At 43.8% G+C, this 12,467-nt stretch overlaps 1 protein-coding gene across 1 annotated transcript in view; it reads left to right on the plus strand.

The window, feature by feature from the left end:
* The window catches only part of TXNL1 (thioredoxin like 1), a 50,380-nt gene extending 38,390 nt beyond the window's left edge, over positions 1-11,990 (plus strand). Inside the window, exons 6-8 of the mRNA XM_063959769.1 lie at positions 2,337-2,509; positions 9,319-9,423; positions 11,761-11,990. Of these exons, the coding sequence (XP_063815839.1) occupies positions 2,337-2,509; positions 9,319-9,423; positions 11,761-11,790 (308 nt within the window). The 3' untranslated portion in view covers positions 11,791-11,990. The remainder of the gene's footprint in view (positions 1-2,336; positions 2,510-9,318; positions 9,424-11,760) is intronic.
* Positions 11,991-12,467: the final 477 nt, after the last annotated feature.

A 12,467-nucleotide genomic window follows, 5' to 3' on the forward strand; every position in this document is an offset into this window, starting at 1 on the left:
CCCGAGGGGTCTCGGCTTTACAACTTTGCCGAGCAGCTACTTGGTCAGGGGCAAACACGTTTGCTAAATTCTACAAATTTGATACCCTGGCTGAGGAGGACCTGGAGTTCTCTCATTCGGTGCTGCAGAGTCATCCGCACTCTCCCGCCCGTTTGGGAGCTTTGGTATAATCCCCATGGTCCTTTCGGAGTCCCCAGCATCCACTAGGACGTTAGAGAAAATAAGAATTTACTTACCGATAATTCTATTTCTCATAGTCCGTAGTGGATGCTGGGCGCCCATCCCAAGTGCGGATTGTCTGCATTACTTGTACATAGTTATTGTTACAAAAATCGGGTTATTGTTGTTGTGAGCCATCTTTTCAGAGGCTCCTTCTGTTATCATGCTGTTAACTGGGTTCAGATCACAAGTTGTACGGTGTGATTGGTGTGGCTGGTATGAGTCTTACCCGGGATTCAAAATCCTTCCTTATTGTGTACGCTCGTCCGGGCACAGTATCCTAACTGAGGCTTGGAGGAGGGTCATAGGGGGAGGAGCCAGTGCACACCAGCTAGTCCTAAAGCTTTTACTTTGTGCCCAGTCTCCTGCGGAGCCGCTATTCCCCATGGTCCTTTCGGAGTCCCCAGCATCCACTACGGACTCCGAGAAATAGAATTATCGGTAAGTAAATTCTTATTTTACTAAAGTGCGGGTTTATAAACATGGAGAAGTTGCCCATAGCAACCACTCAGATTTTGCTTATTTATCTAGCACCTTCTAGAAGATAATAGCTAGAATCTGGTTGCTAAGCGCAACAACTCCACTTCTATAAACCCGCACTTTAGTAAATATACCCCCTTAGAGAACATAAGTCTCAGCTGATTTAAGTATTTTTTTAACGAGTCCTTTCAATATTCCTGTGAAGAACAGTTACACTAAATTTCCCCCCAAAATGCTACACCCAGGGAACATCAGACAGGGACAACCCTACAAGGATTAGCACATTCTAAAGGGGGGGGGATGTATCAAACCTTGGAGAGAGAGAAAGTACCAACCAATCAGCTCTTAACATCCAAGCTACAGACTGTGTTTGAAAAATAACATGTAAAAGCTGATTGGCTGGTACTTTCTCTCTCCAATGTTTACACATCTCCCCCTAGATGTGCTGGTCGGCAGTTTAGCATCTACAATGGGATGCAGTCAGTTTACCTCCAATCAAAATCCCGACGTTCAAACTCCCGACACCAATTACCGATGGTCAAAATCCCGACAAGGTCAAAATACCGACATGGACAAAATACCGACATTTAAAATACAGACAAGGTCAAAATACCGACATGTAAAATGCCGACAGGTCAAAATACCGACATGAGTTTTTCATGATTTTTTTTCATTGAAACCGACTTGTTTAGACTTTACCATCCCAGTGGACCTGGAGGAGGAATATAATAGTGTGCCGAGCGCAGCGACCCATGCGAGGGGACGCTGTACACTTTATATGGTGTCCATGTTGACTTATGTCGACATACACACACAAAAACCGCATGTCTGTATTTTGACCTGTCGGCATTTTACATGTCGGTATTTTGACCTTGTCGGTATTTTAAATGTTGGTATTTTGTCCACGTCGGGATTTTGACCATCTGTCAATTGGTGTTGGCATTTTGATTGGAGGTATTTCATACCGATCCCTCTACAATTGTGGCGTGATAAGATACCAGAACCAGGAATCTGTGCAGATGAGGACAGGGTAACTCCAAAACCCCAAGTATCCAGGTGACTGCTCACGTGGCACCTGGAGAAGTAGGGCACGACCGCTTCCATAGACTCAGACATTAACACCCATTGCGTGTTTTATGCCAACTTCTGTATAAAAGACACGGAGCGCCTCTCACTGCATGTTCATTTCATTAAAGATGTGCAAGCTATTTTTTTTTTGCTTTCATCCTGCATCAAAGCATGACATTCCCTTTGAATCGTTTAAAAAATTTAATTGCATAAACAAAGCCAAGGGGAGAGCCCTTTATAATTCCCTGCGCTGTTTGTCCCTGTAACGCCACGTTCAGTCTCAGTCTCCTCCATGCTGGCTGCACTTAGACCTTGTAATCCTTTGTCGCTGCTTACTTGGAAGTACATTGAAGTGTTTTCATTCTGAGTGCTGAGTGTATAGTTTGTCTTTTAATGTATTTTATCTGCTTGCGTCTAACCTTGATAAACATTGTGTTCTCTCTGCATTGCATAGTTAGGAATGGCTGACCCGGGTCTGGTTTCATGCAAGTGGTTGGGAGGTTTCAACTTGACAACAGACTGGTAGAGTGTAAGGATATTCATTAAAAACGTCTTGTTTCTCTGTACAGGGCAAGGTCCAAAGTATGTAAAAATCTTCATAAACCTCCCTCGGTCGATGGACTTTGATGAAGCAATGAGGAGTGAACCCACTCAAGCCTTTGAATTGACAGCAGATGATATTAAAGAGGAGAGCATTATACAGCTACGCTATGTAAAGTTTCAGAATGTAAACAGTGTAACGGTGAGTTCCTTTAAATTAGGGTGCCGGCTACCAGCTAAGGCATAAGTTTTATGATATCCGACTGGGTGCAGTGCAGGGAGCTTATGCACTTTAAATGTAAATGAACAAAGCTTAAAAACCTACCCCTGTGTATACCCTTTAGGCAGTGGGGAACTTTTGATTTTGTGAAGTGCCCCTTGGAGCTATTGAAAGCAGTGAACATCTGAGTGAGAGTGCAGAGAAAGATGGCCAGATTCTGATGAAAAATAAGGAAAGAGATTGGATCTGCTTTTGCAGGGATACTGTATACCACACCTGTTGCCCTTTTTAGTATAAATCTCTTTCTCTATTTTTCATTAGAATCTGGCGGTTTTCCCCTGCACACTCACTCAGATGTTCACTGCTTTCAGTAGCACACATATGAAAAGCAGAAGTGTGGCGGCAGCTGTATGGATTCTGATATATAATTCTTTATGCCATACTCACCATGCTCACATAATCCTTATTACTATATATTAAGAGTATAGAGATAAGACACTGGTGATGAGTGTTTAAAGGTTGATTATATCTTCTAAGAGATGTTGATTTTATTGCAGGTTATTATATGTTGTATTGAATTCAAAATACCTTGTTTCACACTACTACTCTTGTAGCAGTATACTTTATTTATGGGTGATTAACACATGTAGGTAAGCCCCGCGGGGGGGTTTGGAAGGAGTTAGATTTAAGCTGCGGTGGGGAGGTTTAAGGGCAGTCTGTGGGGAGGGGAGGGCAGCGGGGGGAGTGTTAGGTTTAGGCAAGGGGTGGGGGGGGTAGGTTTAAGGAACTACGGGGGGAGGTTAGTGTTAGGCTGCGGGGAGGGAGGGAGGGAGGGTTGGGCAGAGGGGAGAACACCCCTATCGGTCCCGGCTCCGATATTTCGAGCACCGGGATCCCATCCGTCTGTAAATTATACTTCTCCCATTTTCGCCATCCATTCTTTTACATTGATACTGACATAGTATTTGGAGAGTGAATACATCTCCATTTGTTTCATGTTTCGTTGCCAGTACAAGAGAGCTATCTATGTAAGTCTTACTGTACTATTACATGTGTAATTGTTGTTATTAGGAGTGTTCTCAGGAGGGTAGACAAAATGATAGTCTGAGACACAATATTTTAAAGCCTTTATTAAAAAGTATATTTTCATATATACACACGCATTTACAATTTAGAGAGTCTCAGTCTTTTTTTTTTTCTTCACATTTTGCAATACTATATTCTGACTCTAGGGAGCACCACCTACCAGACATTTTGCCCCACATGAAATTAGGGGACTTGTATGCAATTTTGTTGGTTCTCTAAATACGAACTACGTACAAATAAAAATTGTGCGAGATGTCCTTTGGTTTTTCCACTGGCATTCCTCAGCCATAGCTGCAGATGATTGGGGCTAGCTCCTTAGGTGCAGCGATCGGCACCTCTTGCTGGCAGCCAGCTCCTGCAATGAGATTACCTACTGGGGGTTAAGGGAAAGTATTAGTTACCTACTCCATAAATAATGCCCAGTCGCCCCACACCAATCCAGTTACAGGTTGAGTATCCCATATCCAAATATTCCGAAATACGGAATATTCTGAAATACAGAATTTTTGGAGTGAGACTGAGATAGTGAAACCTTTGTTTTCTGATGGCTCAGTGTACACAAACTTTATTTAATACACAAAGTTATTAAAAATATTGTATTAATTGACTTTCAGGCTGTGTGTGTTTAAGGTGTATATGAAACATAAATGAATTGTGTGAATGTACACAAACTTTGTTTAATGCACAAAGTTATGAAAAATATTGGCTAAACTTACCTTCAGGCTGTGTGTATAAGGTGTATATGAACCATAAATGCATTCTGTGCTTAGACTTCCAAAATACGGAAATATCCGATATCCAAAATACTGCTGGTCCCAAGCATTTTGGATATGGGATACTCAACATGCATCAGGCTGGCCCCGGAATTCCACCCGCAAGTTAAGTGGAGGACCGGGGAGCTGGGTTTTGTAGGCAACGCTCAGCTCATTCATGGTGGAGATAGGTAGATATGAGGCAGGGTTAGGGTGTGGTAATGTAGGATGGAGATGGTTTGAGGGACCATTCTTTGAATTGCTGTATTGGGCCCTGGTATGAGGTCACATCTCCCTGGTATGGCTTCCCACTTGGCAAGCCCATCACAACATACATCACAGTTGTTTTCTGGGAGCAGTCAACAGCAACAGCTTCTCCTTCCCTTCTGCCTTACAAGTAAGTGGTAATTTGTGTTTGGATGTTAGGTTTGTGGTGGGCTCTGGCCTGTCTTTTGCAACTCAGTATCTTACTGGATTGTTCAGCTGCGCCTGTCCTATCCATTCCTTCCATCTCTTTTCTGTCTGGAATGGGGCATTTTCCCAGCTCCAGATGCCATTTTAAATTCACTCATGCCTAGTCTAGGGTGGATGACCAGTGTGTGTTCTATCTGTGAAGGGGCCGGCCAGTGTCCTTGCACCCCCTGAAGTGGCGGACCCAGCCTTGGTCAAATTTATGACCCAAGTTATCACGCAGTTTGCCAGTGCCCATTGAAGTGGAGCAGCAATTGTCCTTCCCCTGTTTCCTGTTTGCAAGTTATAGCACCAATGCAAAGCAACCTGACTTCATTCTGTCTGTTCAACATCCATCTTACTGGAGGAGACTATTTACTCGCTGCAGGAACTAGTGAGGTCCCTGTTGGGATCACAGCCATGCATGAATTTGACTTTGCATTAAGGTCCTGAGAAAGATGCAGTTTTGGTTCTGGGTGTCTTAGATCTTGAGACTATCCCCAGAGGTGCATCTTGCGCTCAGCTGGTGACTGACAGGCAACCGTCTCAACAGTGGTTGTCTCCATGTGAGACTGAATGATCCTGATGACTGAGGCCAGCCTGTAAGGCTATTGGACCATCATTCTTATGTCTGTTATAGGTCTTTAGACTCCAGATGAGTAAAAGCTCTCAATGAACCTACTGGAGCTCAGAGCTGTTTTTATTGCGCTGGTCAGCGGACAGCAATTCTTGTGAGAAAGGGCCGTAGTGACAATGCCACTAATGTTGCTTACATAACTCATCAAGGACCACCATGAGGGGAACCTGCAGGATCATATGTTAGGTGGAGCAGAACTTTCCAGCTGCCACAGTGGTTTGTATCTCTTTACTATAATTTTGGGAAGGTGACTTTCTCAGCACACAGATCCTTCACCCCAGGGAATTGTCCCTCCATCCAGAATTGTCTCAAGAGCTGGTGGATTAGTGCGGACAACTAAATGTTCACATGGTAGCATCCTGGTTAAACCACAAGGCGTGATTCTGTGCTCAGGGATCCGTAGGCATTTCTGCTTTGGTTTGAATTTCGTGTATTCTCCTGTAGCAATGATTCCATGTGTCCTCAAAAAGGAAAAAATAGTAATTCTGGTAGCAATGAACTTGGCACCAAGCGATGTGTACACCGACATTCTAAGCATGAGAAAAGGCCTGGTGTGGCCTCTGGCTCTAAAACCCGATCTTGTAAGTGAAGGCCCATTCATTACCGGTTTATTTAGTTCAGACCACGCTCGAGGCTCGAAAGCCTTTTTTGGCCAAGAATTACTACAGTGTTTAGAAGATTTACATTGCCTGTTGTGAGTTTAGGGGTTTCCTATCTCTCCTTTTCAAATGATCCAATTGCTGTCGTTTACAATTAAATGGTGGTTCTCTTACCTGAAGTGCAAACATCTTACAGAGTGCTGCAAGTGCAGCGTCCATACTCCCTTACCTATGCACTCAACAGCTCCATGGGATCTCAATCTGGTGCCAATGGCATAGCAGCAACCTTCTTTCGGTGTGTTGGGTTCAGTGGCGTAGACCAGAGGTTCTCAAACATTGTCCTCGGGGGACCACACAGTGCATGTTTTGCAGGTCTCCTCACAGAATCGCAAGTGAATTAATTAGCTCCACCTGTGGACCTTTTAAAATGTGTCAGTGAGTAATTAATACACCTGTGCACCTGCTGGGTTACCTGCAAAACATGCACTGTGTGGGGTCCTGAGGACCGAGTTTGAGAACCTCTGGCGTAGACCTTCCTTATCTGGTATGTTAGCTCTCTCCTCCGCTATGAAAATTGTGGAGCTGAGGTCTCTCTCTTTTTGTCTTTACTTAATTTCCATTAAGTTGTTAGATCTTTCAGCCAAAGGTGGTCTCTTAAGTTCCATCTGAATTAGTCCTTTGTGATCTTTGTTTAGCCCCAGATAAGTCTCCAGAAGGAGTGGGCTCTCTTCATTCTCTGGATATATTTAGAGAATTCAGTGTCCCCAGTGGATAAAAGGGGTAATGGGATATTTGTACATGTGTTAAATCCTTTTTCGTATTCCATTTGTGAACGCTGGTCTTTGCTTGTGTTTTTTAGTTATTGTTCATTGTATAATTTACTGTTGTTCTCATTAGGAGTTTTCCCTTTGAGAATGTTATTTTTGTTTTCCCCCTCGCTCTATACTCCTGGATTGTCCTCTGGGGCTTCATAAGAGTAAACTGCAGCTCCCTGACAGCCAGTGAGGTAATGAGGGGAGACCGGTTCAAACTTTGTGATAAACTTCCATGCTATTCCAGTATCTCCCAACTGACCTGCAATAAAAGCATTTAACGTTAAATACAAAAATCCAGTCTTACAGTAAAATGCATTTCAGCCTTATATAGTTTTCGCTTTGTTCTGGTGAGTACAGAATGTTATTTGAGTTTTGCCAGAAATTCACCCTAGTATTCTCAAACATCTATATAAGGCCGGGTACACACTAGGGCAATCTCTGCCCGATATGTCGTTTCCAGCCGGCTCGTGTAGTGTGTACCCGTGATTTCCGCTGCTGTTAGCGATGTGTTCTGGTTGGCCCTGCTGCAAGTTCAATCAGAAGACATCGCTAGCGATGCATGTGGCGTGCTCCGTCATTCTGTCGTCTCCCTGCATTGGTAAGTGTGTATGCACTTGCCGATGCAGGGTCCCGACACCCGCCGGTTTGGTCGGCTACACTGGTGTGGATCATCAAATCGACAGGTCTAGGTCGACCATGTTTATGTCGACAGTAGGTCGAAAGGGTTTGTAGGTCGACATGTGCTAGGTCGACATAAGTGTTTTGTTTGAGGGGTTTTGTGTCGTTTTCTGCGTATAGTGACCGGGAAGCTGACTTAGTGCACCGTGTTCGCTCGCCATGCTGCGGGCCAAGTGCTTTGCTCCGCTACCGGTTCGCTCAGCACAGATTACCATTCCAAGCGTAGTCCTCGTGGATCGTTAAATATGAAAAAGTTCAAAGAAAAGAAAAAATGTGAAAAACTCATGTCGACCTTTTGACCTGTCGACCTAGAAACCGTCGACCTTCCGACCTTCCGACCTGTCGACCTAGAAACCGTCGACCTTCCAACCCTGTCGACCTAGTGACTGCCGACCTATAGTGGTCGACCTAAACAGTGTCAATCTTCAGACCGGATCCCCGGCTACGCATCGTTCTGATGTGTAGCCGGCCTTACTCTACGAAAACAGGATAGCAGTAGTGTATCATCTTTGAGCGGTTACACAACTGTGATACTAACTGCACCGCTGGAGGGCAGATACATGTTACATACAGTTGTCATTAGCTGGAGTGGAACACTTTATGTTACCAAAATGAAATACAGGAAGGTTAGCAATTTTAAGAATCTGGCCTAGAAAAGAAAACCTTGTGTATTGTGCACCACTTGACTTTATAAAGTTCTACATAACTAGCCTGAAACTGCACTCGCAGTGAGTGTAACGCATGGTGGGCTTTACATGGGCTGGGAGAACCATTTTCAGTCTTACCCGCCATGTTTTAGACACTTTGGGCGAAACCCAAATGTTTTTCTGGACGGCAGCCACTAGATGGCGCCCAGTGGAGTTATTCAATTGTAGCTCCATTTAGGCGCGATCAGCGGATGGCGTCTATATTTCAACTCACCTGCCAGGGGTGGCGAGCTCAAATGTATGAAAAGTGACCCATTTGGGCGCCCAACGCCCAAATCGAACGGTAATCTGTGCCGAGTGCCAGACGGCACTTTTCCCGATCGCGACTATTCGTTTAGTTGGGTTTAGCCGCTTTACGCAGTTGAACCCAACACTAATAGGCATGATCAGCACGTTAATGCTGGGGATCGGGGCGATAACAATTGAATTACCCCCATGATTTACCAGGTTACTCTCCCCTATATTCCTACAAACATTAGCGTTTCCAAATGTCCTTTAAGTCATATTGATTGCACAAACTCTATGAAAATAACAAAACCTGGGACAGTTTCTTTTTTCTCCCAATATAATAATAATAAAGTTGGATTAAATTTTTATGAATATTTGCTTAGAAAAGAATGGATAACACATACCCGGTATAGAGGGGTTAATAAAAAAAAAAAAAAATCCTAAACAGTAAAATCTAGTGTTTGAAGGTTTTAATTTCTAATACTTTCTCCCCCCCCTGGTGATGCGCAGTGTGTCATTAGCTGGCTTCATTTCCCAGGATCTCATAGACAAATTATTTGCAAGTTCCAATTCTCCTTGTGCAGCTTTTTAATATCCAGCAGCCTTTAAATAACCCATTCTGGCTAGCTGCACACAGGTGGCCGGTCCAGAATGACATTGCGAGGACAGTTTCAATTTGCGAGATCCGTGAAATCTGTTTGGCTAATTTATATTCCAACTAATTCAATTATGTCTTTTATTGCTCGGCCACCTGATCCCACAAAAGTGTGTTCACACCATATTTATCATATTTATCCCCCAGTGTCTTCCTAACTGGCTGTTAATCATTTATCTTTCAGCTATTTGTCCAGTCCAATCAGGGTGATGAGGAGGCTACAAGAATCTCATACTTTACTTTTATTGGGACCCCGGTACAGGCTACAAATATGAACGACTTCAAGAGAGTAAGTATGGGGGAACTGCTGTTATATAAGCCCGTTGTGTCGCCCCTTTCAGTTCATGTCACCTTCTATATGTTCTCCATATTTATTACCATCCCCCTCAATACTATATTGTGTCCGCACTTTCATTTAATCTGATCACCCAACCCCCTTACTCATTTGCACCCTCATCGCTGTCTTTCCCAACTCTGAACGCTTCCTCAGTCTTCTGTGTCCTTCCATCTCTTAGAGGACAGTTCACTTATCTTACAATGTGCAGTCGGAATGCTGGTACATTGCTCATTTTACTTTGTCGCACACCGCTTCCCAACATCTTGGATTATTCAATATTCACAATAGTGTCTCCCCTCTTATCTCCAGTACTAGGTTACTTTATTACCATTGCATTATACTCCTGTTGGCCAAGTACAACCACCATAAAGTACTTGACAAATAGTTTTGCTTAAGAGGTGAACAAAGGAGTTTTTGAGACAAGGAAACACTAATTTTAGGTTTTTAATTTATCTGCTCTTCGTTAATGTTATATACAAGAACTGATACTTCTAGAGCAGAGCTTGACAACTTTTTCTAAAATCCAGGGGCCAGGATGAAAGTGTTGGGGCCAGGCACCATTCCCAAAAATAAAATAAAAAAAACACACAAAGCTGTAACATCCCACCACCCACATTGCTGTGCAGCTACTATTCCTCCCGGGCAATCAAACAACCCCCCCCCCACACACACACACACACACACACACACACACACACACACACTACTGAGCAACTCATTATAAAAAATAAAAATAAAACACTGAAAAAGCCAGGTCCACAAAAAAAAAAAAAAACATTGACAGAGGTTGTGCAGTACTGGTACTCACTGTGGGCTGCGGACTTGTTATGATGGTACTTCACCGTGGATGATGCAGCGAGAGACACTCTTAATTCTAAAAACCAGCCCATTCACAGGGGAGATGCATGGAGTGCAGCTCCCAGACAGACGTGCTGCGGAACAGCTACCGGACGGGGACCCAGCAGCAGGGTATAGACGGGATGGAGACAGCTGGATAGAGCGGTGGGTGGCCAGGGACAGGACAGCCTCCATTTTAAATGTGGCTCCGGCTCGCAAACTAGTTGGGAGCGCTCGGCTAAGCTGCCAATCAGGAGCCACTGCTCCTAATTAGCTGCCGGTCCGTGAGCTCTGATTGGCTGACATTTGAAATTCCGAACCAGCGCTGTCTATATTCATGGCTGCCCGACGCCCTCCTTACCGCGTACCTGGCATAATGTCGGGCCAGGCAGCAAAATCTGGTCGCTATGGTGACCTGGTCCCCGGGTTTTGTTGAACCCCGCAAACTGACTGGCAGGTTACACTCGGGTCATGGTACATATCTCAGATAGACCATAAGAATAAGATCAAAGGGCATCTTGGATTTGAGCTCGGAATTTGAAGTGGTACTAAAATTAGTGCAAAAAAAAAAATGGCGCGTTTCGCCCTTAAATCACTGCCTATTCATATTTCAAACTTCAGCCGGCCGAGATGCACCTTCGTAAATCTAGATCCAAGATACAAAAATAACTTGAGTGTTCATGCCCCCAAGAGTTTAGCTGAGCCCAGGTCTTTCCACATACACGCAATAACCCCGGCGGCGGAAGTGCGCACGTGCATGTACCGTCCTGTACGTGTGTGGCTGCCAACTACATTGTGATTGCATTGGCTGCGAATGCCTCTGCCTGATTGACTGGTAGGGGCGCGCGCTGGCGACAACAGAGTGTTGCGGGGTCGGGTCAGCAGCATTTTCAGTGACGTCACACGCAGCCGCTCCGATCTAAAAAAATAGTGGCAGACCTCCTGCATAAGTAGCCTAGCTGCAGCTGCAGGGGTCGTCCACAATTGCTGCGGCCCCAATGAAAATGAGGTCGCAGCCACTGACCAGGCCATTCTGCATGCAGGGAGGCCTTCAGCAGGGTGGCCCCCAGCATGCAGATTCTGCTTTTTAGCAGATTTTGCATTCCTTACTGAATAACCCCCCCCCCCCCCCCCCTAAATTATTTAGCTGTGCTGTGCACTGTTGCAAACAGAAGATGTGATTGAGCCGTTGTAGGATCGATTTACAATCATGATGAGACAGATGGACATCAATAAGACAAGGTTGACCCAAACATCGCATTCTCTAGTTTTGGAATTGGTGCGGCCCATAGTTACATTATATGTAAAATGATATTAATGACACAGTAGAACGTAGGATAGCCTTTCATTCTGGCTGAATTGTGATCTATCAGCTTCTCCCCCTCAATGCAGACTGTTGTTCTTTTAAATAGCCATAACTAAACACTCACAACACTTTCTTTGCCTCTATAGGTTGTAGGAAAGAAAGGAGAAAGCCACTGAGAAGACTGCGCTCATTTCGGAAAGACGATGGGACATTCTGGGTCACCGGGACAAGTGTTGTCTTCAAGAGAATTAATGTTTCAGTCAGAATATTACCAATAAATCATTGCTTTTTGTTACGTCGCGTTTCATAACCATGATTTTATTTAAAATCGGGCTATTCACATTTGTAAATAAATAAGACTACTTTTGCCAAATTATTTTGTGTCTCTGAGGAATTTGATGGGTGTCCTTTATAATTTATAGTCTTATCCGGAAACAACATCAGAATCTGTAATCTCCAGCAAGAAGTGATGGGAGGTGGTTTTTCTTTCTGTGTGGTTTACTAGAACTTTTCAGTCTACAGACGTCAACGAAGTGTTTAATTTCTGATGTCTCACACATCACCTAACTTTGCTCTTGGTGTATATACTATTAAGTGTTTGTGCAGATCTGTCACACTGCACCCTAATAAGTAATAGTACAATATGATCATTAAAGAAAAACAAAATCTTACTGCTGTTTTAGTTTGTAAAAGATTCTGATTATTCATTCACAAATCTTGTGGCTTCTCTGCTGCTGTTTCATCTAAGAGGACCTTTCTTAATATATTTAGAAATATATTAATGTATGCGCCATTATCATGTAGAAATACATAAATGTATGACCCAAAGTGGGTAATATTTTCATAGTCCATC

Source organism: Pseudophryne corroboree, chromosome 1 (genome assembly GCF_028390025.1).
Source record: "Pseudophryne corroboree isolate aPseCor3 chromosome 1, aPseCor3.hap2, whole genome shotgun sequence".
NCBI classification, from domain to species: Eukaryota; Metazoa; Chordata; class Amphibia; order Anura; family Myobatrachidae; genus Pseudophryne; species Pseudophryne corroboree.